Source organism: Pteropus alecto, unplaced genomic scaffold (assembly GCF_000325575.1).
Source record: "Pteropus alecto unplaced genomic scaffold, ASM32557v1 scaffold233, whole genome shotgun sequence".
Classification (NCBI taxonomy): domain Eukaryota; kingdom Metazoa; phylum Chordata; class Mammalia; order Chiroptera; family Pteropodidae; genus Pteropus; species Pteropus alecto.
In genome coordinates this window covers 2078830-2105443 of record NW_006434367.1, presented here as the reverse complement: position 1 = coordinate 2105443, position 26614 = coordinate 2078830, and the positions used below count along the sequence as shown (strand labels likewise).

At 37.6% G+C, this 26614-nt stretch overlaps 1 protein-coding gene across 3 annotated transcripts in view; it reads left to right on the top strand.

Moving 5' to 3' along the window:
• GNAL (G protein subunit alpha L) overlaps window positions 1-26614 on the top strand; it is a 151031-nt gene that overhangs the window by 44498 nt on the left and 79919 nt on the right. Inside the window, exons 2-5 of one of the 3 annotated variants that reach the window (XM_015587246.2) lie at window positions 2357-2600; window positions 2851-2923; window positions 3587-3641; window positions 3784-3903. In XM_015587246.2, the coding sequence (XP_015442732.1) occupies window positions 2459-2600; window positions 2851-2923; window positions 3587-3641; window positions 3784-3903 (390 nt within the window). In that variant the 5' untranslated portion in view covers window positions 2357-2458. Of the gene's footprint in view, window positions 1-2353; window positions 2601-2850; window positions 2924-3586; window positions 3642-3783; window positions 3904-26614 lie in introns of all 3 variants that reach the window. The other 2 variants (XM_025044897.1, XM_015587245.2) reach the window with 2 other exon arrangements.

The following is a 26614-nucleotide window of genomic DNA, read 5'->3' as shown; positions in this document are numbered from 1 at the left end:
TAGGGTGCACCTGAGTAAGTGAGCAGAAGGCCACTGCAAAAATCCAGATTAGATTAGTGATCTAAGACCATGGCAGTGGCAGATAGGGTAGAAAGGACAGGATAGATATTTAGGACGCAGATCCATTGGATACAGCAACTATTTGGGATGGCAAGAAGGAAAGGGAATCGAGAATGGCTCCCATGTTCTGATTGGACATTTGGGGCTCACAATACGTGAGAACACATGCCTGCTCTTATTCCCAGAGAGGTGGAGGTTGGAGGTGTGGGGTGAGCATGGAGGTGAGCTCAGGCCTTCAGAGGGAAAATTGGAGATCCCTGGAATGCATGGAGGTGGAGGTGGGCTGGGGGCACAAAGTGGACAGGAGGGCGATCTGGGCTGGAGATTTGATGTGGACATAGTCAAAGCTGTGTATACAGAGTATTCAGGATACAATCAGCCCCATTGGGGAAAAAGGCAGTGCTGGTCTTAGGACCTTCTGCTGCGTGGAGGAGCAGAGATCCAGCAGCCAGATGGCAGGCAGGAAATCAAAACAGTCTGCATGGTGAAAGCCAAAGGACAAGAACTTCTCAAGGAGGGTCAGAGCCATCTCCACAGAGAGGTCAAAGAAGGTAAAGACCAAAGTTCATGGGTGACGTTTAGCCCCTAAGAGGCCATTGATGAACCCAGTGAGAATATTTTCAGTGTAGGGTCCAGGGGTTGAGGTGTGAACAGAAAGTAAGGATGGAGAAGGGAAGTCATATCCCTTTATGTCTCTTGGCTGTGGTGGACAGGAGAAAAGTCGGTGGAACTAACAAAGGACCTGAGATTGAAGGACATGCTGTTGCTTTTCAAAAGGACAGAGATGAATGTATTTGTACACTTAAAGGAATGAAGCCAATAGAAAAGGGGAGGTTGAAGAAAGAGGGGAGTCAGAGGAGGCATGTTAACAGGGCAAAGACCTCCAGGATATTAGGCACAGAGGCAGCACAGTGAGGATCCCAGCCAGGTGGGTTTGCTCTCTGTGCAGGAGGCCAGGCCATCCAGAAAGTGAGGAGAAAGTTGTGGGTTTGGAGAAAAGTGGGGCATTTGAAGAGAGCTAAGCTAAGGCATGTAAGAGAATAGATGTGCATGCAACGTGCAGGCCCCCAGATCCTGGAGACCATGAACTTGTAACCACAACGCTCACGGAAGTGATGTTCACAGCGCAGTGCTGGCTGCTCAGACTGCTGCCCAGTCACCTCTTTTGCCCTCCTTCCCCCAAGTACAGCAACGCCAAGACAAAATGGCTGGTTGCCCCTGCGGCCTAGCAATAGGAGGAATGGAGGGACTATCTCATAGTCAGTCACAATACGTGAGAACACATGCCTGTCTCCTGCCTTAGTTGTTCCTTGGCTACAATGCCAAGTTCTAGGCCATAATGTCTTCTAGAAAAGGAGTACAGCTGTTCAGAAAACTGCAAAGGAGAAACGGGGGCTGGAGGTAAAGACAAGAGGCTAAAGGAGGCGGCGGCGTGGGTGCGCTGGAATAGTCTAGAAAATGAAGGGAACAAAGGCGGTGTGACTGGTGAGCCTCTTACGGATCCTCCTCCCTGATAGAATATGCATAATCCTGCGCGAGGCCTCGCCTGCCTGGGAGCAGGGAGGCGTCGGAAGGATCAGCGGGGAACGGTTGCCCAGACCCACTCTCCTGGGCTTGGGATTCTAGACAGCCACACGGCCGCGCTCCGGACCCCACGCGTGTGAGCTTCCCGCGGGCTGGGCTCTTAGAGGTCAGCTCCCGACCCCTCCAGCATCGTTAGCGTTAGCTCCCCTCCGACACCTGGGGACCATCGTGCAGGCCGCCCCCGAGCAGGCCAGCCCCGCTTCCCTCCCGCGCGTAGGCACGGAGGGAGCTCAGACCCAGGAAGAGGTGCAGGTCCGACGGCAGAGGCTGAGCGGGACGCAAGCCGGTCGGCAGGTGCCCGCAGTCGCCCTGCGGGGACTCGGCGGCACGCTCTGTCCCTCTGCGCCGTCTTCGGCCACCACCCAGCAGGGTCCCGGCACCTGGCTGCGCGCGTCGCCCCCTGAGCTGTTCCCCGCGGCGCAGCCGGGGGCGGGGCAGAGAGGGACAGCACCGCGCGGGGACGTAGGGCGAGCGGAGGGCGTTGCGCCACCCGGCTGGCTCCAGCAGAGCGCGGCGCTCTCGACCCCAGTCTCCGTTCATTGTGTGCCATTCATCCAGCAGATAATTCTAAACAATTATCTTTACAAAGCGTTTGACTCCGCGCGTCTTCTTGCATCCTTGTTAGTTAGGTGTTTGCTGTGGGCAGGTGGCGGGAGAAAACCGCCTGTTCTGCTCGGAAAACACCAAGAAACCAGACCATCTCTTTCAGCAGCAAGGAAGAGAAGCTGTCGCAGGACCCACACGTATCTACAACTCTCTATTGCTTTTTGTGCAAGTTCCTAACTGTGCCTGACGTCCATCCGAGCGGGCAGGCATGGGCTGTCTGGGCAACAGCAAGACAACAGAAGACCAGGGAGTCGATGAAAAAGAAAGACGCGAGGCCAACAAAAAGATCGAGAAGCAGTTGCAGAAGGAGCGCCTGGCATACAAAGCGACTCACCGCCTTCTGCTACTGGGTAAGGCGGGAGAGCGCGCGCCGGCTCCCGGCAGGAGTCGAGCGCACTGCCAGGAGCTCGGCCAGAGTCGGCCAGGCAGGCCCCACTGGGCAGGGGCCCCAGCGACTGCCGCCACCTCCTCCAGCCGAGAGTCCGCGTGCGCTTGAAAAATGCCTGCGTTGGGGTACAATAATTGTTCAGTGTGGGTTAGCATGAGAGGCGGAAAGGGCATCGGGCTACAGATCACAGCATTCTTTTTGTTTGTTTGCAGGGGCTGGTGAATCTGGGAAAAGCACTATCGTCAAACAGATGAGGATCCTGCACGTCAATGGGTTTAATCCTGAGTAAGGAACGATCAATTTCAGTTTTGCTTCCAGACCGCATGCAAACTTTGTCATGCCTCTCCCAGTTCCCAAAAAATGCTTTCTCCAGTCAATTTGATCACTGAATACACCTTTAAAGGAGGAAAATATAGAAGTGTATTATTGAATTTGGTATATTTAGGCAAATTCTTTTTCTGATAGTATCTAGATCAAAAAATAAAATAACTTGCTTAGCAAAGTACGATTTATTAGGTATTCTTGAGGTATTGATATTCTTGATATTTCTCTGAGCACACTTAGCCAATGTCAATATATACTTTTCTCTATATCATTTGTCTGCAACTATTTTAATTCATAACTATCAACATATAGATAGATTCAAATCAAATATATTTACAAATGTAGCTATATAGTTTCTATATGCAATATTCATTAACTTGTATGGTTGTTTAAAGCTGTAGATTGTAATGTGTGCATTTAAGTTTGTTTAGAGTACAAATTAGAAAAGAGGGATGTTTTCCTTTCCCAGATAAAAACTTTGCAACTGTTGATCTGGGAGTTGAGCTGACCTCTAGGAAAACCAGTCTATCCCTGTGCTGCAGCTGGAAATTTAAAATCCTACCCAATTGATTCAAATCAATGCCAACGATAAATCAAATTAAGAACAATTCTCTTTTAATACAGGGAGAAGAAACAGAAAATTCTGGACATTCGGAAAAATGTTAAAGATGCTATTGTGGTAAGAACTTTTGTTTACTAGAAAAGTTAAGTACTTTGCTCTCTAAAATTGTGTAGACAGAAATTATATATTAAATTATCATATATATGGAGCTTAAGTGTTATATTTATCCATGCATACATATGTTTTTATTCTATTTTAGACGATTGTTTCAGCGATGAGTACTATAATACCTCCAGTTCCACTGGCCAACCCAGAAAACCAATTTCGATCAGACTATATCAAGAGTATAGCCCCTATCACTGACTTTGACTATTCCGAGGTATGTAAATTTTTATTGAAATATTTTAAGTGATGCAAGATGGAAACATTTTTAATGAAGTGGCTTACTGAATTTGAATCAATGTCAATATTATTAACTTTCTTCAAAATCTAACTCTGCTTAAGAGAAATGCTTTCTGCCATACCAAAATATTAACATTGGTTAAAAACATTAAAGACAATATGATTGTAAAAACCACTTTTATGAATGTATTGATGAGGCTGATAATCAGGATGACAGCATACCTTTAAGAAATATTGATGGTACTTTTTCCCTATATATATTTCTAAATGAACAATTAAGCAGTTTACCAGATAACAAACGAGTAGAAATTCTATGAGTAGAATTCTATACTTTATGATCTGTGATTGCCTCCATGGGAAGAATAGAAAGAAAAGAATTCAGTTTACTTTTAAGGTATGTGTTCTTTAGATCAAATGAGAAGAGACTGCATTCTGTAATTAATAAGGTGGATCTCTTCTGAACATTTACAATATAATAGGAAAATATAGTTTGCTTCGTATCTGCAGGATTTAGGGCTGCTTTCCTAATCGTTTGGATGGCAGTAATGCTTATACGAAAGAATGATATGAATATTAGTTTTCTCTTGTTTGGGGGATAAACATTTCAATATTATTATTTGGAGATTTGATTAAGCATGTTCCAAAGAAAAATACGTTTGCTAAATTTCTCAGAAAATCATTTTTTTTATAGTTGTGCCAAAAGAGCGTATATTTTGTCTGTGTGTATACCCATCAATTACAGCATTTCAAAGTTTTCACTGCCTGGCATGGTGATCTTCAGACATTTATCATTCTCAGAATCCTCTCTTCCAATCGAAGCTGATACAGAAACCAGTGTATACAATAGAAAATCCCTGCCCTGCTCTGACTGAAGTTCTGGCTGGCCTGCTCAGCCCTACTCCCTCTCTTCAGCACAGCACTGTTGTCCAGTAGGCTCTGTACTGGGATGGCCAAAATTACTTTCTTTAAAGCTTTTATTTCCATCCTCTCAGGGGATTATTGCTTCTGATAAGCATTCAATGTAGCCAGTGAGATCTCTAGAATATCTAAAAAGGAGATAGGGCTGGAAAAATGGCTAGAAAAAGAGGCCAGGGCATCTGGCACAGCAGCGCCCACTGTTTTTCACTAAACTATGTCTTTAACTGGATGGCTTGAAGAGGGATAAAGGAGATGATGTGGAGGATAGGGCCAAAGCAGTGATTCAGCTACCCAGAGTTGTAGGATGTCCTCCCAGCACTCTGTGATATTTTATGTATTAAAGGAGTCACTCAAAACGACAAGGTCCTAGCTGAAATGAGGAGTGACATTCCCATTTAACTTCAGATTTACACATTCATAGACATATATTTGAGTTCTCAATTTTGTCCTGTCATGTTTGCCTAAACATAATCATAAAGCATATTATATATGGTTCAGATATAGGAAAAAATTATTCTTAGCATATAATGAGAAATTAGAATTAAGATGTATTACTCATTCACACATCTTCTTTCTTCTGTTCATGACAAACTCACACATGATAAAGGGATCTCATATTTAATCCAAAATTCAGAAGCAGTCTGTAGCTCCCTTGTGGATTACTAAGGAATCCAAAGTGTATTTTGAGCTAAATCACGAATATTTTTAATAAAAAAATGAAACTCGACAAACCATTTCCTTTGAACACATGTATTTTCATATAGATATGTTAAGGCTACTTAAAAATAATTATCGGAACCATAATTAATTATCAATAAAAGAGAATTGGGAACCAGAAAATTAAAATGCAATTAGAATGCTCTTTCAGAGCTAATACTTTTTTGGTTAGTGTTTAAGCCTCGTGTTCTGTTGTCATCTGTGTCTCTGTCCATGTCAATAAGATTATGTTTATAAAAGAGCCAGCACTTATATAAATGAAGAAATAAATATCAAAATATATAACTATCCTTCTGAAAATGCTATTTCTATTTTAATAACTTTCCAGTAACATTCCATAATGTTCTGAAATAGTCACATCACTTATATAATTACATTAAATGGTTCTTAAATTTACTTTTTGATGATCCAAGACAAATCCCTGACATATATTAATATTACTCGGTACATTGGAGAAAATTAACTTTTATTTAAAGAAAATGTATATTGTTGTAAAAAAAAAAAGTAGAACTACATGAAGTATTTTTATAGTAAACATAACACTAATTTACTAAATTTAGTACTTTTTTGAAATTAAATCCTTGAGAAAGTCACAATCAGTTCCTTAAGGGTCTTAAGTTTTTCCTGTAGGTATAAAATAATTTTGAACCAAATATACTCTATCATTAAAAATAATTTGGAGTGCTTTAAGAAAAATTAGAAGAATATGAATTTAAAATTCTCCATAAGCTTGCTCATTATAATGGAAAATCTAAACTTATTTTAAGTTGTCTCAAGAATCTCCTCTGATAATATCACACTTGGTTTCCCTTTTCTTCTCTTGCGCTTCATGTTGCTTTCCATTTGAATTTTGATTGGATTATACGAAAACTTAAGTTGTGACAGAAAGAAGGCCAATGTAGATAGCACCCATCCAGCTAAGGATTGCTGTGTGGGGTTAGAGAGAGCGTGTCAGGGGGCAGATCTCGTGGGCCTCAGAGGCCAGGTCTGCTGATCTGGGAAGTCTTTGGAGAGTTCTGAGCAGTGGAGTTACATGATCTGGTTGTGTTTTATCAAGATCACTCTGGCTATGAGGGGAAAATGGATTGTAGGAAGGCAAGAGATGAAGTGGAGTAACCATTTTGGAGGCTATTATAGCAATCCAGATGAAAGATAGTGGGGCAGCTTAGTATGGGGTGGTATCATGAATTAATTAATTGCTTCTTTATCATTTTTTCTCATGCATACATCCAGACCGTCTTGGCTCTGGACTAGACTCTGCCCAGGACCCATCACTAGTTGACATCATGTCTCTGCATCCAGCTCATCTACACACGAAGTGACAGAAAATAAATTGTCTTAGGTGATGATCATGACAGAATGTAGATCACGGGATCATTTATAAAATAGGAAAATTATTGCAGTTGCGCCCCCCCACCCCACCATTTTCCAAAAAACTCTTAGCACAATAGCAAACAAAATCACTGATGAATTAAAGTGAACTTGTTTGGCTTTTTTTCTTATTAAAATGTGGGTATTTTGTTAGCTCTTTTAAAATTTAAAATTATTTCATTAGATTTTTTTAAGGGAAGGAGGATAAATAAGGCTTAACGAGAAATGTGAAAGCAGTCTGATCTGTTGGTCAATACTCTTTCATTACCATCTAATATTTCCTAAAGTGACATTTATCATAATTGCATGTCAACATAAACCCAAAGAGTAGGAATAGTCTTTCCTCTCCTTCCAGGTGAGAGGAGACCAAGCATTTGGTGAGGGTGCAGACTGGCTTATGCAGTAGACTGGGGACAAAGTCCTGTGAGCCCACTGTGAGTCTTGGCTCCACCAGTCTCTAAAGATTTGACCTAGAGCACTCAGTGAACAATAGGGTGGGAGCAAGGCTTCCTGAATGGTAAGGATAAGAGCAAAAGTGGGCTCAGAGAAGTGCTTAAGGGCACCTTCCAGGACATAGAAGGCTCTGCTGGGCTAACAGCAAATCGGGAACCAACCATTGACACGCCAAAGGGTTTGGGCTCCTCCTCAAGGCTGTGGAGAAACATTTAGTGATTCTAGTCAGGGAGTGACAAAATGCAAGATGACTTTGGAAAGACTACTCTTGAATTCATAAAGAGGCCACTCTTGCGTATCTGCCCTTGGAATGGTTCTCTGAGGGTTTGTTGTTGGACAGAGGACATTTTCTCCATCAGAAACTTATTTCCAGGCTTCACAATGCTTGTGTCAAAATGCTAAGGAGGAATGGAACTCCCTGCACATCTGGTAGAATGATAAAAGGAATTGCTATCATTTGAGTAAATTATTTCAGTTAGATCTAGAGCTTCGATGAAGATACTTTTTTATTTTTTTTGTTTTTGTTTAGTGTGTGTCACTTTTATTTTCTATTTATTTATTTAAATATTTTATTTATTTTCCCCCTCCCCGCTGAAGATACTTTTTTAAACTCCATTTTTTATTTGGAATATTACCATAAGGCATATTCCTAAAAAATATTTTTTTATTTTAAAACAATTTTAAACTCACCCCAAAATTGCAAAGAACTCTCATATGCCCTTCACCTAGATTTATCAATTGCTAATGTTTGGCCACACTTGCTTACTCATTCTCGCTACACTAACACACATTTTTTTAATGAAACATTTGAAAGCTGGTCATAAAAATCATGCTCTTTTACCTCTAAATACTTCAACATGTGTTTCCTGTGAACAAGGACATCCACTTATATAACCACAACACAGTTACTGAAATCAGGAGATTTAGCATTAATACAGTGTTGTTTTGTAACCTACAAATGTTATTTAAATTTCACCAATAATAGATAATATAGTGAAATAATAATAATAATAATGATAACTCTGGCCAATAATCCAATGCAAGATCAAGTACTACATTTAATTTTTATTTCTCCTTTACTCTAGAAGTTCTTCAGCCTTCCTTTTCTTTTGTGATATTGACCAGACATTTATTTTGTGGCATGCCCTCACTATGGTTCATCTGATGTGTTGTGACTAGATTAGGTTAATGCTTTGGCATCAATAACACATAAGTGATCTTGTATTCTTCCTAGTGTATCAGGGACCAGACGTGATACTAAGGCGTGGTCTACATGTTTCTCCTCTGTCCCCTTTATAATTCATAAGTACATTTTAGAAATGACCTTTAAGACTGTATAAATATCCTGTTTTTATAGGAATGTTTACACTCTAGTTTTAGCACACTAATAAATTTTATCCATAATAAATATTTAAGTGGGAAAGCTGTTGGCAATTCTTACTGCTTCTGAATACTATAATAAAAACTAAGTAGAATGTGGATCATGATGCAGCTTTCACTTAATAAAAAGCATATCATTAGAGGATCAACAAGAGCAGTGGCCTCTCCCATCTACACAGACACGCCAAGAAACCTGGGCGTCAGCCACAAGACTTTTCCCTAAAGTGTTTTTCCAGATAGAAAATGCATTTGAAGGGTCACAAAGTAAGGCAACATATATTTTTTAATTTCTTTGATAAGATGTCACTGAAACTTCAAATCCTTTGAAAGTATGTTGTCAAGGTTTTTGTTGTCAAGATTCACCTCAAATTTGCATGTATTGGAAGTTTGTTGCTTGGTTTACCAGTGCAGTTCACTTCCAAGGACACTTGCTCCTTCAGAAGAATGTGACATTAAAAACACCTTAGTACTAGAGCCTGTCGTCTTTATCAGTACAGCTTCTATGTAACTCTGAGAGGAAATGTTTTGAACTTCCCAGCACTCTCTTGGGAAACAGTGGAAGGAGAAGTAGGCTACTCTATGTCAAATCATGCTGTGGTTGAGTTGGCATGTGGTTTGTGAGAAAGGTACACTGAGGTTTTAAGAGACAGAATAATGAAGTTGCTCCTGAAAAGATTCCTTTAATATATTGGCTTTTTAAGTTTTTCAGTTTTGCATGAGAATGTCATCCATGAATGTGTGGGGTTTTATCTTCACCTCTTAAAATAATCCCATACATCTTTTATTCTGTCCTTTACTGTGACATATAGATTGAATTAAGTCAACTTGATGCATAACATTCTCACTATACAAAGCAATTTTATTTTTTAAGTTGTATTTGTATTTGTCTGTATAAGAAATATTTGTATATGGCTCAAAATTCAAAAGCTATAAAAGAGTGAAACCTCTCTCTCTTACTCCTGTCCCCAGGCACCCAGGGCTTGTCCTGCCGGGAGACAGCCAGTGTGGTTTGAAATTGACTTAGGGTCCTTAAAGAGCAATCTTTTTAACGTATTTTTGTCTCATAGTGAATAATTAGTTATAAAATGTAATTGCAGTCAATCTTATTAATATTGAGAAAATATGTAGTCTGAATTGCCAGGTAAACATTTTTCAAATAAAATTTAAAATAAATAAAATGCAAATAAAATTTATTTCAAATAAACTTGAAATAAATTGTATGGAACCTGTTTTGGTGCTTAGACAAAATGCCAGAGTACTTGATAATAAAAATATAGAAAGATTTTATTAGGCATCTACTAAATATTATTATGTTAAAGTATAGAAATTATAGAATTTATCACTTTGAGAGAAATCACAAATTATACAAATAACCCAAGCAGGACCCTTGGAAGGCTTTTGACCTTTGTTCTGCCTGGCTAATAACCTGTTGGAGCATTTGGTTGCTTTTTGGGACTATTTCTCTAACCACTTAGGTCCAAGCCTCATGGCATCTTTCTCACATGAATTTCCTGTTCATTCTGTACCCATCCTGCATTCTTCCATCTTGGCTTTAGGACATTCTGCCCCTCCCACATCTATTTTTCTTTCTTAGACCTAGTCTGAAATTTCTGCCCAATAAAAAATCCCTGGCTTTCCTCCCATGTGACATGCTTACCTGTGTCTGCACATGGTATGCTGTCTTTGCTTCCCACCAGTTCTTGCTCTTCCCACCTTCTGCCTGCTGTTTTTATATCCACTACATGAAAAACTAAGATTCCCAAGAACACAGTTTACACGTTGTATATTTGTCCTTATTTAAATATTGATTTGCCAAAGGTCAGTCTTGAGCACTTAGTAAGTACTCAATTAATGCTGAGTGATTTTAAGTTCCTACATTTAACAAGGCTAGACTTACTTAAAAAGCAGATTTTGTCTCATGATTTCAAATGTTTAACTTTTATGCCTGTTCTTTTATTTAAAGCTCACATCACGGTTAGTCGCATTGAACGTCACCATCCTAGGTAAAAACCATCTTCTCCTAGCTTGGCACATACAGTCATGCACCCAATAACAATGTTCTGGTCAATGATGAGTCACATATGTGACAGTGGTGCCATAAGATTATAATGGTGCTGAAAAATTCCTATCACCTAGTGATTTTGTAGCTGTCATAACATCATAGCACACATTTTACTCATGTAATTCTGGTTTGTGGTGATGCTGGTGTAAACAAATCTACAGCACTGCCAGTAATAAAAAAGTATAGCACATACAATTATGTACACTACATAATATTTGATAATGATAAAAAGCAGCTGTGTTACTGGTTAATGTATTTACTATACTATACCTTTTTTATTTTTACTTCAGAGTGTATCCACTCTACTTACAAAAAAAGTTTGCTGTAAAACAATGTACCATGTTACACCAGGAGCAGCCTCATACATCTATTACCACATCTCTTGATTACATCACTTTCTCTTCTGCTTGATTTAATTTTGTATTCTTTTGTTCATCATGGCCCCCAAGCTGACAAAATCCACTGATAGTGTTGCCAGAAAAGGCCACATTGAGTGACTGACCTGGAAATGAAATTAAAAGTGGTTAAGGACGACGAAAATCACTTTTAATTTTTAATTACTGGAAAATCAGTAATGGTTGTTGCTCACCAGTCGGGCATGTCTCATTCCACCATAGCTACGATCTTGAAGAATGAGAATAAAGTGATGGAAGCTGTTAAAGGATCTGCTTCACTGAAGGCAATAAGACTAACAAAAATTCAAGAAGGGCCTATATCAGACATGGAGAAACTTCTCATTACCTGGATTGAAGACCAGACACAGAAGCGTATCCCTCTCAGCACCATGACAATAATGGCCAAAGCAAAAAGTTTGTGACCTTGAAAGAAAAGGCTAAACCTAACTATGATGTTGAATTTACTGCTAGTTCTGGGGATTCAAACTATTCAAGAATCATTATTCATTATATAAGGTGAAAGGGAGTGGTTAGTCTGCCAGTGCTGATATGAAAGTAGCTGAAAAATTTTTGGAAACTCTAGATAAGCTGATTATGGAGCAAAATTACTTGCCAGAGCAAATATTCAATATAGATGAAACTTCCCTATTCTGGAAATGGAATGCCTAAAAGGGCTTTCATCCATAAGGAGGCCAAGTCAATGCCAGGTTTCAAGATTTTTAAGGACAGGATAACAGTTTTGCTTGGGAGCAGTGATGCAAGTTACAAATTGAAACCGTTTGTGATCTGGCACAGTGAGAACTCCAGGGCCTTCAAGCGTATCAATAAACACACACTGTCAGAAGCAATAAGAAGTATGGATGACTCATCTCCTCTTTTAAGATCCCCTCCTGAATTGCTATGCCAGCAAAATGGAGAACTGTTTGGAGAATGACATACCTTTCAAGATTTTGCTTATTGTTGATAATTCTCCCGTCATCCTCCTTTTAATGGTGATCTTTATCCCAGTATCAAAGTTGTATTTCCTTCTCCAAGCACCACCTCTTTGATCCAACCAATGGATCAAGGAGTTATAGCAACTTTTAAGGCCTGCTACCTGAAGTGGACCCTTTTCCAGGCTATTGCTGTAACTGAGGAAGACACTGATGCAATTCTAGAAGGATTACAGCATCTATGACTACACCAAGAACCTTGCTTAGGTTTAGGGTGATGTCACCGAGGAGTATATGAATGGCATTTGGAAGAAGATACTCAAGAGGTTCGTCCATGACGTCAAAGGATTTGCCAAAAATGAAGAAGTTGCAAAAATCAGCAAGGCTGTGCTTGAGATGGCAAACAACTTTAACCTGGGTGTGGATGGGGATGACTTTGAGGAGCTCATAGAGATCATTCCTGAGGAGCTAACTAATGAGGCGTTGTTCCAGCTGGAACAGGAGTGCATAGCTGAAGAGGAGGCAAGAGAAAAGGAAACTGCAGGAGAAGAAAAAGAAGAACCCCCAAGAAAAGCCACATTTGAAGGGTTTAGCAGAAACTTTTGCAGATCTCAACAAATTCCTTAAAAAGTTGGAAAACTTGGAGCTAAAAGATTTTCAAAAATAGTGAGGAATGTTCATGGTGAATTATCTGCTTATAAGCAAGTCTGTGATGAAAAGAAAAAAAAAAAAAAACAAGCATATTACCATGGACATATTTCTGAAAAGAGTGACATATTTCTGAGAAGAGCCTCAGGCAGGTCCTTCAGGAGATATTCCAGAAGAAGGCATCGTTATCATAGATGGCAGCTCCATGGGTGTTATTGCCACTGAGCACCTTCCAGTGGGACAAGATGTGGAGGTGGAAGACAATGATATTGATGATACTGAATCTTGACCCTGTGTAAGCCTAGGCTAACACATGTGTGTGCCTTAGTTTTTAACAAAAAAGTTTTAAAAGTTTTTTTTTTAATTTTAATAGAAAAAAGCTTATAGAATAAGGATATAAAGAAAGTATTTTTGTGTAGCTGTATAATGTGTTTGTTTTAAGCTAAGTGATATTATTAAAGAATCAAAAAGTTAAAAAAAATTTAATGTATAAAGTAAAAAAGTTACAGTAAGCTAAGGTTAATTTTTCAAAGGAAGAAAAAATATAAATTAATGTAGCCTAGGTATGCAGTGTTTACAAAGTCTGCGGCAGCATACGGTAATGTCCTAGCCTTCACATTCACTCACCAATTACTCAGTGACTCACCCAGAACAACTTCCAGTCCTGCAAGCTCCATTCATGGAAAGTGTCCTGTACAGATGTACCATTTCTTATCTTTCATACCATATTTTACTGTACCTTTTCTATGTTTAGATATATAAATACTTACCATTGTGTTACAGTTATCTACAATATTCAGTACAATAACATGCTATACAGGTTTGTAATGTAGGTGCAGTAGGGTATACCATCTAGGTTTCTGTAAGTGCACTCTATGATGTTTACATGACAAAAATGCCTAATGACACCTTTCGCAGAACACACCTCTATCGTTAAGCAATGCATAACTGTAGTCATGCTTAAAAATTGTGAGCTAAAGTCAAGTATTTGTCATGTGCTCAGCACTGTACTTAAGAGTATGAGTTACACAAAGAAAGTCTAAGTTATGCCTTCTTGCCTCAAGAAACTTATGATTTAGTGAAGAAACAAGGTGTATGTAATATATAATATATGTAATATATAATATGTAATATAAAATTAATGAACAATAAACTATCATGTAATTTAATGCTAACTTATGTGGGACAGGCTGGAAATTCTGTAGCCATTCAGAGAAGAAGATTCAAAAGGACTGTAGTGCTCAGACTGGAGGCTTCATGAAAACACCTGATGTAGTGGGCCTTCCTGGGAGAGTAATATTTTCATCAACAAAGCAGAACTAAGGACCATGGTGAAAGAACACAGCTTTAGCTAAAGTCAAAGATGGATGCTGAAAGGAGATTAAGAGTTAGAGAGAGACAGGACATAGACTGCCAATTGGAACACTTTTTATTTGTTTCTATTAAAAACTGGGCACACTACATTTGGAATATGGCTGCAGGAAGACTGAAAGGGAGAGCTCAGAAGTGAGAAAAAAACATTGGCCGTGGAATTATGCTGGGACTCACCTGGTCAGGAAGCATTTCCTTATTCCAAAATTAAGGTCATTTTTCTAGCATAGCAGTTTCAGTCCCTTTCAGTTCTGTGGGAGCAATAAGCTTGGCTAGAATTCAAGATGAGCCCATGGTTTACCAGCTCAGTCCCATGGTGTTCAGAAAAACAGAGAATGTCATCTTTGTTTGGCTTAAAAAATACATTCACACTTGTGGCAGTTAATTCATTACATGCACACATAATTGCTTAGAGTTCAAAGAAATGTTAGTGGTAAAAAAATATATGTTCAGGCTAATTGTATTTTTTCATCCTATAAATATATCGGTTGTTTCATTCATTTCCATTTGAACTTACTCGTTCCAAATTGAGGTAAAATGAACCTTACCAAAATCTTATTTATCCTACCTATTTATCCACATACACAATTAAAACACACACACACATACACTCACACACTTGGAGGCTGAATCATGCACAAAATATTATCTAAATTATGAACTTGTTTTAAACATATTACCCAAATACCACATTTAGTTCACAAATATCTAAATCTTCACAAATTAATCTTCGTAAATATCTAAAAAGAGTGAAAGATCTTATCGTAGCAAAGACTACTTTTAGAATCATTTCTGGAAAAGGAAAACAGATATTTTCTCTTGATTTTCCTTAATTCTCTTGATTTTCCATCCATCAGATATGAAAATGATGTTGTTTCAAAATGAGTTTTACCACCTATTATTCTTGATTGCTTTCTAGAACCATTTATGCAATCTCAGTCAAATGAGTATTTATAGAAATATAATGTTTTCATTTTTATCAAAAATAGTGTTAAAGATTTTATAGAGTTATTATCATATTGCATTTATTTTTATTGACCACAGTGTATTCATTACCCTAAAGAATACCTTTCGTGAGAATACTATAAGTAGGTTGATTTGAGAAATTATTGGGAGATTTTTGCTCCTCTTTCTCAAGCCTCTGTTCCTTACCCAATCTCCTAAATTTTGACATTATCTAAATGTCCTATTGCTTTGCATACTAAATGATATATCACTTCAAAGTATTCAGCTTCAAATTTCTCAAAGGTTTTTTAGTAGTCCTTAAACCATTGTATTTTTATTTGTTTTTCTGTTAAACTGTATAGGAACCTACCCAAGACACTAAAATGGCACCAACTAGTATTTTTAACTGCTTAAAAGAATTATGTTGATAAAGATTATCATCAGTGTTTCTCATTTCTACTGATAAAAAGGTATAATTAATAAGTAGTACATCATGTCATCATGTACTAGAAGTTAATATCTTTCAAATTAACCATTAACAGTTTTATCTAAATGGACATTCAATTCAATTTTTTTTAAAAATGATTACCTAATATGTATCAGGAACTGTGTTAAGCATCAGAAATACCAAGATGAATTTTTGTGTACCCATAAGGAGTAACAGGGTTCACAGAACTTAAATAAATAATTAAGACACACTGAAAAGTTGCCGGTGCAGCGGAAGGTGGGATTAGCCCATTAGGGAGCAGTTGGTGATGCTGTCCCAGGGAAGGTGAGGCTTGAACTGGACTTTGAATAATGAAAGAATTCTGCATGTAGACCAAGGGTACAGGGCTGTGCAGCCAGAGTAGCACCGTGTACAAATTGGGACGCATACAAGGGGTCTTTCTCACAAACCCCCCACATCATCTGAAGAATTTAGAAAGAGAGTCTAACCCAGCAGAAATATCATGGTGGGACATTCTTAGAGTCATGGCTCTCTTGAAGCTAATTTTTAGTTAATTCAACTGGAGACTTTTATACTTACTGCAGCATAAATTTTTATAGTATAAACATTATGATAAATAAAATAGAGATAAATGAAATCACCAGTACAGATAATAGAAAATGTCTGTGCTTCAATAAAAAGACTGCTTTAAGTTGTCCTAGTTGATTTTATTGAAGGTAAATTTGAAACTACTTAGTATTTAAGCTAAGTTGTTAACTATGCTTCTCTTGTGGTTCTCTTAACCAGCAAATCAGGGAGAGTAAATCTTTTCAGGTTTTCTATGGCTTGCTCTGTACTCATCACTTTGCCCCCAGGACTACTCCTGTTCCAGTTGATCACAGGTCAAATGCATTGACTTCTTCACCTCATTTTGAACACGCCTCCTTATCAACACTCTTATAGTGGCTTCTCATTGAATTTCATCTTGGAGTGGACTTAAGTGTGTCTAGTCTGAGTCTTACTTTACAGATGAGCAAGGTGTGGCAGCAGAACTTTAAGAGACTTGTCTAGGATTGTCCACACGTGTCGACTTGGAGATCAAGTCAGGACTGGAACACAGAGTCTTCTAATTTCTTATTTAGTTCTCATCTCGTCATTTTCATTAATGTATCGTTCAGATCTGCATTTATATAGAGGAGCTTTATTATCTATTAGATTGAATCATAAGAAATTGCCAATATGTGCCTGTTTTTTACCTATATAATGGCGGTTTCATATGGTTTGACCTTTTGGATTGCATACTACCCATTAGCCTTCTGTCCCTTATGTCCTGTGTTTCCAGAGACTGATTTGCATTTGTAGGACAGGTGCTTGATGAGGGGCACCATCGCTGGCTGGTCTGCAGCAGAGCCAGGCTCTTTCTTTCTTGTTCCATGGTCTCCTTTCTTCCAACCTGCCTTTCTGCTTCCCTCTGGTTGGTCACCCTCTCACCTCTGAAGCACTTCTCACATCCTTAGTCTCATAAACATCTGAACAGAAACCTTACAACAGGTCATCTCTACTGAGATCTTTCACCTACCTGTGAGACGATAGGTGGCAAATTCCCCCCAAGCCACACACTAACTGCACAGTCACCTCATTTGAACATTTGGTTTCCCATTCCCGGGTCATTTAATCTGTGCTTCTATAGTGCTCATTTGGTCAAAGTTACACATTTTTGGTGGCTGAGCACAAGACATGTTTGCTTCAAGCACTCTGTTTAAAGGATTTTGTAGGAAATCACCCAGAAAGAGTCTCAGTATATGTTGGGGGTGGGAGGTAAACAGGATGGCACTCTGTGTAACCAGTCTCTGAAATAGTACCCTTAGTCGGCTCAGTATCCACTCTTGAGACTCTTTTTTGAAAAGAAAGGGAGCAAAATAGTACCAAAAATCTAATAACAATAGCTTTATACACATAATTGTATAAAAAAAACAATTATATCTGAGTCATTTTGATGGCTAGAGTAAAGGTTCCTTAACATTATGGCTAAGAATGTTGGCTTTGTAGTTCTCATCTCATCTCTGCCTCCTGCTATCTGTATAACTTTAGGTAAGTTAAATAACATCTCTGTGCTCAGTTTTCTCTTCTGTAAAATGGGGATAATAATGATAATGCCTATCATATGAAGTAGTGATGGGATTTAAATACAATAACGCATCTAAAGTGCTTGGCACTGCATGGCACACTCTAAACATCTGACGAACGTGAGTCATTATCTTAGTTTCTCTTTAACATAATGTTTATAAATGTATGTACATTGCCTTTTTTAGATGTTACCAAGTACTGAAAGTTTGGAAACTTCATTCAGGGATTCTGCTGCCAAATACTTGTGTGCCAGGAACGTGCAAAGAGCCTCATTGCTCAGGGAGGGAGGGTCTCACCCTCCCTCTCTTCTTAGATAGGCAGTGCAGCTTCTGGTATCCTTGCAGAATTCTTGAGACCAACAGGGCCCTGGAACAAGATGATGGGACAGTGCCTATACTTCTTCTGTCAGATGCCTGTACTGCACAAGGGCCACCCAGTTTGACCCAGCACTTCTAGGAGTGGCCCCAGAACAAGCCTGATTCTGAATAAAGGGCCAGGCTGTGGTGTTTGCAGGGGACTCTCTGTATGCTGTAGCTCTCCAAGGCATGGGGTTGCATGGAAAGTGTCAAAAATACTATATTTTGCAGAAAATGTTTTCATCTGGAATAAATTATATTGTTTAGATAAAAATACAAAGAAAAAGCAAACTGGAATTTTAAAATGCATGAGGGCCCATCAGAAAATTTTTTCTGCTCCTCAGTTTTCATCTTTTTTTGGAGATATTGGTAAATTTGCTTGACTCCAATCAAAATAATGACTAATCTCACATAGCACTTCATGCCAAATATTGTCCTAAGTCATGTAGTCACAGCAATCCTCTCAGGCGGGCACTATTGTCCTGATTTTACACGTGGGGAAACAGAAGCACAGAGAAGGTAATTGACTTTGCCAGGGTCACAGAGCTGAGTAGGAGATGGTTCAGGATTTGAGCCCAGGTGGTCTGACTCCAGAGCCTGCTTTGTGACTTCCTGGGCTCAGGAACCACTGGTCCATATTGTATGCCAGGTCAGTCTCATTTCAGCTGCAGACTGAGGCTTGGTCCGGTCCTTCATCATCCCTTATTTTGATCTTTGTTTTCAAAGTTCTGGTCAAAGGAAATTGCTGATTCTCTTGTATGTCTTAGATAAAAAATAACCAGTGTAGTCCTGTATCTGCCTACATATAGTCTATTTGGGGGTGGGCAGGGGTTACCCTGCTGGGGCCATCTTTCAGTTCAGCATCTGAGGGATGACAACTCTTCCCACAGCAAACAGTTGCCTGGCCACTCTCCCAGGAGAGCCCAGTGTGTGGGCAGAGCATTCCTATTTAATCTTCCCTTGACTGTGGCTTCTTTCTGATTCTCGATTCACTCATGATAAACCTTCTGCCTTGAAGGAATTGCTTGCTCTGTGGCATTTCCCAACTCCGAATAAGCAATTCTGGAGAGACTCACTTGTACACTTTATTCTAGGAGACAAAAAAAATCAACAGCTAACATTCATTGTGTATGAAGAAGAGAAGGTGGCCAGACTGGTCTCGATCCAAGTCCCCTATCTGTACTCACATAAGCTCTCATTTATGGAAAAAAAATTTTTTTGAAGTTTGGCTTCTGTATTGATAGCTATCAATCAGTTGCTTAATAAAAGCACCCCAGACTCTCTGTGTATGTTTTCCTTTCGAAGGACACAGACCTAGGCTTCCCGGTGTCCTTCTTCTGCACACGCTCAGGTCAGCTGTGATGATCAGCAGCCTGCCCAAGGTGAGAGTCTCCCCAAGAGTGACTGCAGGAAATTACATCATTTTTTTCTTTTTACCTTTGACCCCCTTTACCCATTTCTCCCACCCTCTATTCCTCCCACCCTCGCCTCTGGCAACCACCAATCTGTTCTCTGTATGTATGAGCTTGTTTTTTTCTTTTTTTTAAGTGAAATCATATGGTATTTATCTTTCTCTGACTTATTTCACTTAGCATAATGTCCTCAAGATCCATCCATATTGTCACAAATGATAAGATTTAATTATTTTTCGTGGCTGAATAATGTTTCATTGCATATATATACCACAATTTTTTAATCCATTCATCCATCGTTGGACACTTAGGTTGTTTCCATATCTTGGCTATTATAAATAATGCTGCAATGAACACAGTTAGTATATTCCTTTTCTTCAGCTAAATACACAGAAATGGAATTGCTAGATCATATGGTAGTTCTATTTTTAATTTTTTGAGGAACCGCCGTTCCATTCTATTGTGGCTATATTACATTCTTATCAACAGTTCACAAAGGTTCCCTTTCCTCCACATCCTTGCTAACACTTGTTATTTCTTATCTTTTTTGTAATAGTTATTCTAACAAGTGTGAGATATCTCATTATAGTTTTGATTTGCATTTTTCTAATGATTAATGATTTTAAGCACCTTTCCAGGTACCTGTTGGCCATCTGTATGTCTTCTTTGGAAAAAATGTCCATTCAGATCTTCTGCCCATTGTTTAATAAGATTTTTGTTCTTTTGTTATTGAGCTGTGTCAGTTCTTTATATATTTTGGATATTAGCCCCTTGTCAGATATATGGTTTGCAAATATTGTCTCCAACTCAGTAGGCTGCCTTTTTATTTTGTTGATGGTTTCTTTTCCTGTGCAGAAGCTCTTTAGTTTGATATTGTCCCATATTTTTATTTTTGCTTTTTTTTGCTTTTGCTTTTGGTGTCAGATTCAAGAAATCAATGCCAAGATCTGTGTCAAGGAGCTTACCACCTATGTTGTTTTCTAGTTTTATGCTTTCAGGTCTCACGTTCAAATATTTCATACATTTTGAGTTAATTTTTATGTATGGTGTAAGATAGTGGTCCAGTTTCTTTTTCTTTTTCTTTTTTCCTTTTTTGCATGTGGCTGTCCAGTTTTCTCAACGTTATTTATTGAAGAGACTGTCCTTTCCCCATTATATAGTCTTGGCTCCTTTGTGGTAAATTAATTGACCATATATGTGGGGGTTTATTTCTGGGCTCTTTCTCTGTTCTGGTCCATCTGATCTCTGTCTGTTTTGAAGCCAATACCATACTGTTTTAATTACCATAGCTTTGAAATATATTTTGAAATCAGAGAGTGTGATGCATCTAGCTTTGTTTTTCTTTCTCAGAATTGCTTTGGTTACTCAGGGTCTTTTTGGTTCCATACAAATATTAGGATTATTTTTTCTATTTCTGTGAAAAGTGCCATTGGAATTTTGATAGGGACTGCATTGAATCTAATTGCTTTAAGGAGTATTTTGAGTAGATTGCTTTGGATAGTGTGGACATTTTAACAATATTGATTCTTCCAATTCATGAGCATAGACTATCTTTCCATTTATTTATGTCTTCTTCAATTTCTTTCATAAATGTCTTATAGTTTTCAATATACAGGTCTTTCACCTCCTTGGTTAAATTTATTTCTAGGCATTCTATTCTTTTTTATGTAATCATAAATGAAATTGCATTCTTAATTTCTCTTTCTGATAGTTTGTTATTAGTATATTAAAAGGTAACAGATTTTTGTATGTTGGTTGAGTTTGTATCCTGCAACTTTACCAAATTTATGAGTTCTAACAGTTTTTTCCTGGTGTCTTTAGGGCTTTCTATAAATAGTATAATGTCAATTGCAAATAGCGACAGTTTTACTTCTCTCTTTCCTATTTAGATACCTTTTATATCTTTTTCTGACCTAATTGCTCTGGCTAATACTTCCAATAATATGTTGAATGAAGGTGGTGATTTGGCATTTCCCTGTCTTGCTCCTGATTTTAGAGGAAAATCTTTTAGGTTTTCACAATTGAGTGTGATGTTAGCTGTGGGATTGTCATATACGGCCTTTATTATGTTGAGGAACATTCTCTCTGTACTCACTTTGCTGAGAGCTTTTATTGCAATGAATGTTGAGTTTTGTCAGAAGCTTTTTCTGCATCTGTTGAGATAATCATATGATTTTTATCCTTCATTTTGTTAACATAGTGTATCACATTGAATGATTTATAGATGCTGAACCATCATTGCATCTCTAGAATAAATCCCACTTGATCCTGGTGTATGATTTTTTTAATGTATTGTTAAATACATTAAATTTAGTTTGCTAATATGTTGTTGAAGATTTTTACATCTATGTTTATCAGAGATGATGGCCCATAATTTTCTTTTCTGGTAGTGGCCTCATCTGGTTTTTGTATTAAGGTAATGTTAGCCTCGTAACATGTATTTGAAAGAGTTCCCTCCTCTTATATTTTTTGGAAAAGTTTGAGAAGGATAGGTATTTATTTTTCTTTGAATGTTTAGTAGAATTCACCAGTGAAGTTATCTGGTCCTGGACTTTTGTTTGTTAGGCGGGTTTTGGTTACTAGTTTAATTTCTTTACTGGTAATCAGTCTATTCAGATTTTCTATTTTTGTCATGTTTCAGTCTTGATAGGTTGTATGCTTCTAGGAATTTATCAGTTTCTTATAGGTTTTCCAGTTCATTCGCGTTAATTATGGATAGTAGTCTCACTATCCTTTGTGTTTCTCTGTTTTCAGTTGTAACATTTCCTCTTTCATTTCTAATTTTATTTGGGTCTTGTCCTCTGTTTCTCTTGGTGAGTCTAGCTAAAGACTTTTAAATTTTGTTTATCTTTTCAAAGACGCAGCTCTTAGTTTCGTTGATCTTGTCTATTGTCTTTTTCATCTCTATGTCATTTATTTCTGCTTTAACATTTATTATTTCCTTCCATTAACTTTAGGTTTCACTTGTTCTCCTTTTCCTAGTTCATTCAGGTGTAAAGTTAGGTTGTTTATTTGAGACTTTTCTAGTTTCTTGAGGTAGGCGCTTATCACTATGAAATTCCCTCTTAGAACTGCCTTGGCTGGATCCTGCAAATTTGGTATGTTACAGTTCCATTTTTGTTTGTCTCAAGGTATTCTTTGGTTTCTCTTTCGATTTCTTCTTTGAATCATTGGTTCTTAAGTAACATGTTGTTTAGTCTCCACATATTTGTAAATTTTTCAGTTTTCTTTGTGTGATTAATTTCTAGTTCCATACCACTGTGGTCAGAAAAGGTGCTTGATGTGATTTCACTCCTCTCATATTCATTAAGACTTGTTTTGTGACCTAACTTATGATCTATCCTAAAGAGTGTTTTATGTGCACTTGAGAATAATGTATGTTCTACAGTTCTGGGATGAAATGTTCTGTATATATCTGTTGAATTCATCTGGTCTAATGTGTTATTTAAGGCCAATGTTTTCTTATTGATTTTCTGTCTGGATGATCTATTCACTGATATAAGTGGAGTATTAAAGTCTCCTACAATTATTATATTGCTATCTCTCCCTTTAGGTCTGTTTATATTTGCTTTATATATTTAGGTGCTATGTTGGGTTTACAAATGTTATGTCCTCTTCTTTACTTGATCCCTTCATCACATATAATGCCTATCTTTGTCTCTTATTATAATTGTTTAAAAGTCTTTGTTTTGTAGTTTATTTAGTCTGATATAAGTATAGCTATTCCAGCTTTTTTTTTTTTTTTTTTATTTTCAATACTTCTTCCATCCCTTTACTTTCAGTCTTTGTGAGTCCTTACATCTAAAGTGAGTCTCTTGTAGACAGCATATAGATGGGTCTTTTTTTTTTTATCCATTTAGCCACTCTGTGTCTTTTGATTGGATAATTTGGTCTATTTACATTTAAAGTAATTGGTGATAGGTATGTACTTAATACTATTTTGTTAATTGTTTTCTGGCTATTTTTGTAGTTCTTCTCTGTTCCTTTCTTCTCTTGCTCTCTTCCTTTGTGGTTTGATGACTTTTTTAGTGGCATGCTTACATTCCTTTTTCTTTATCCATGTGTATTTACTACAGGTTTTTGCTTTGTGGTTACCATGAGGTTTTACATATAACGATTTATATCGATAATACTCTATTTTAAATTGATAAAATCTTAAGTTTGATCTCATTCTACAACTCAACATTTTTATTCTCCCCCTCCCCACGTTTTATGGTTTCATGTCACATTTTAGATCTTTTTATCTTGTATTTCTTTACTAATTATCATAATGATAGTTATTTTTACTACTTTTATCTTTTAACCTTTATACTAGCTTTATAAGTGATTAATCTACTACCTTTACTATAAGTTTACCCTTCCAGTAAGATTTATTCTTTCATGTGTTCTTGCTACTAACTAGTGCCCTTTCTTTTCAGCTTAAAGAATTCCTTTTACCATGTCTTGTAACACTGATTTAGTGTTTCTTTATCTTTTGCTTGTTTGGAAAACACCTTAGCTCTCATTCAATTCTGAATAACTCTGCTAGGTGGAGTATTCTTGGTTGAAAGTTTTTTTCTTTTAGCACTTTAAATATATTGTGCCACTCCCTTTGGACCCACATAGTTTCTGATGAAAAATCTGCTTGTAGTCTTATGGAAGTTCCCTTGTACATAACAAGTAGTTTTTCTCTTTTTGCTTTTAATATTTTCTTGTTTTTAACTTTTCACAATTTAATTATAATGTGCTTTGGTGTATGTCTCATTAGGTTCATCTTCTTTGGAACTCTCTGTGCTTCCTGGATCTGAATGTCTGTTTCCCTCCCCAGGTTAGGGACATTTTCAGCCATTATTTCTTCAGATAAAGTTTCTGCCCCTTTCTCTCTTCTTCTCCTTCCCCTCCTTCTCCTCCTTCTCCACTCTCCTCCTCCTCCTCTTCTTTTTCTTCTTCTTCCTCCTCTTCTTCTTCTTCCTCTTCTTCTTCCTCCTCCTTCTCCTCCGCCTTTCTTCATTCTTCTTCTTCTCCTTATGAAATTGTCATCATGGCAATCCCTGTGAAGTGGATGAAGTTCAGGTGGAATAGCTGGCTTCACATCACATGGCTTATACTGGGGGAGCTGGTATTTTGCCTCTAGAGCCCACTCTAAGCCATAATGTCAAAGTGTCTATCCACACCTGAAATGATTGCCCTAAACCTGTATCAGATTAGAAATAAAGGGATCATGAGAAATACTATAATCAACAAAGAAAGAGACAAAAATGGATAAAACACATGCATAAGAACTCAAAAGGCAAATCCTCTGAGTCATTCTGTGCTGGGGCAGATTTCTTGGGGTATCTCTGTGTCTACACCACAAAGTAATTGATGCTCATAGTCTAGATTCTGGGTCTTCAATAAGAAAGAGGTGATATTCAGAATTTTTAAGAAGGCAAAAATGTATGGAATGATTCAGAAAGATTTCTATTCAAGAGTCATCAATGTGGGAAAAAGTTTCATTGCTGAAAAAAATTAAACCTATAAGTTTAAAGAAATCTTTGATTTGGATTGATAGTCTCTCTAGAAGTTTACCTAGGGTTTATCTTCAATAGTTAATGCCTTGAGATGAGTCTCTAGATGAAAGTGATTTGTAGTCTGTCCATCATTGTCATGGTCCACTGGTGCCTAAAAATAACAGCTTCGATTTCTAGAGTTACTCTGCTCAGTAGGGCCATACAAGTTTTTCAGTACGTTTCTGAGGGATTCACATTTTTGCTTCTACTTGGCTCATTAGCCATCTTTCTCTTTCTTTCTTTTTTCATCTTTTTTATTTTTATTTTTTAAATTTATCTATTTAAATTAGTTTCAAGTATACAGTACATTGGTTAGACATCTATATATTTCATAAAATGATCCCCCCATTTACTCCCTCCCTCCCCTGGCCCTCCACCTAACCATCATATTAATGCTAACTGCATTCCCTATGCCATGCTCCCCATCCCCATGGCCAACTATCAACTATTAATTTGTACTTCTTTAACCTTTCACCCTATTCTCCCAGTCCTCCAACCCCTCTCTCCTCAGTCCATCACATCGTCCACTATATTTGTGAGTCCGTTTTTTATTAGTTTGTTCTTTTTGTTCCTTAGAATTTGCATATAAGTGAAATCACATGGTATTTCTCTTTCTCTGTCTGACTTATTTCACTCAGCATAAGAACCTCTAGGTCCAGCCATGTATTTACAAATGGTAGGATTTCATTTTTTTTTAACAGCTGAGTAATATTCCATTGTATATATGAACCATTACTTCTTTATCCAGTCGTCTGTTGATGGGCATTTAGGTTGCTTCCATATCTTGGCTATTGTAAAATGTGCTACCATGAATATTGGGGTGCATAGGTCTTTACAAATTATTGCTTTGGTTTTCTTTGGATAAATACTCAGAAGTGCAATTGCTGGGTCAAAAGGTATATCCATTTTTAATTTTTTGAAAAACCTCCATACTGTTTTCCATAGCAGCTGTAATACCAACAATGTATAAGGGTTCCCTTTTCTCCATATCCTTGGCAAACACTTATTGATTTTTGATTTATTGATGATAGCCATTCTGACAGGTGTGAGGTGATATCTCATTGTGGTTTTAAGTTGCATTTCTCTGATGATTAGCGACCTTGAGCATCTTTTCATATGTCTATTAGCCATCTGTATTTCTTCTTTGGAAAAGTATCTGTTCAGGTCTTCTGCCCATTTTTTAATTGAATTGTTTGGTTTTTTGTTGTTGAGTTGTATAAGTTCTTTATATATTTTGGATATTAACCCCTTATCAGGTGTATCATTAGTGAATATCTTCTCCCAAACAGTCAGTTGTCTTTTTGTTTTGTTGATGGTTTCCTTTGCTGCACAAAAACTTTTTAGTTTGATGTATTCCCATTTGTTTATTTTTTCTTTTGATTCCCTTGCCTGAGGAGATATATTCAAAAAGAAATTCCTGTTAGTAATATCAGAGAGTTTACTGCCTGTGTTTTCTTCTAGAAGTTTTATGGTTTCAGGTCTTACATTTAAGTCTTTAATCCATTTTGAGTCCGTTCTTGTATCCAGTGTAAGAAGGTGGTCCAGCTTCTTCTTCTTCTTCTTCTTCTTCTTCTTCTTCTTCTTCTTCTTCTTCTTCTTCTTCTTCTTCTTCTTCTTCTTCTTCTTCTTCTTCTTCTTCTTCTTCT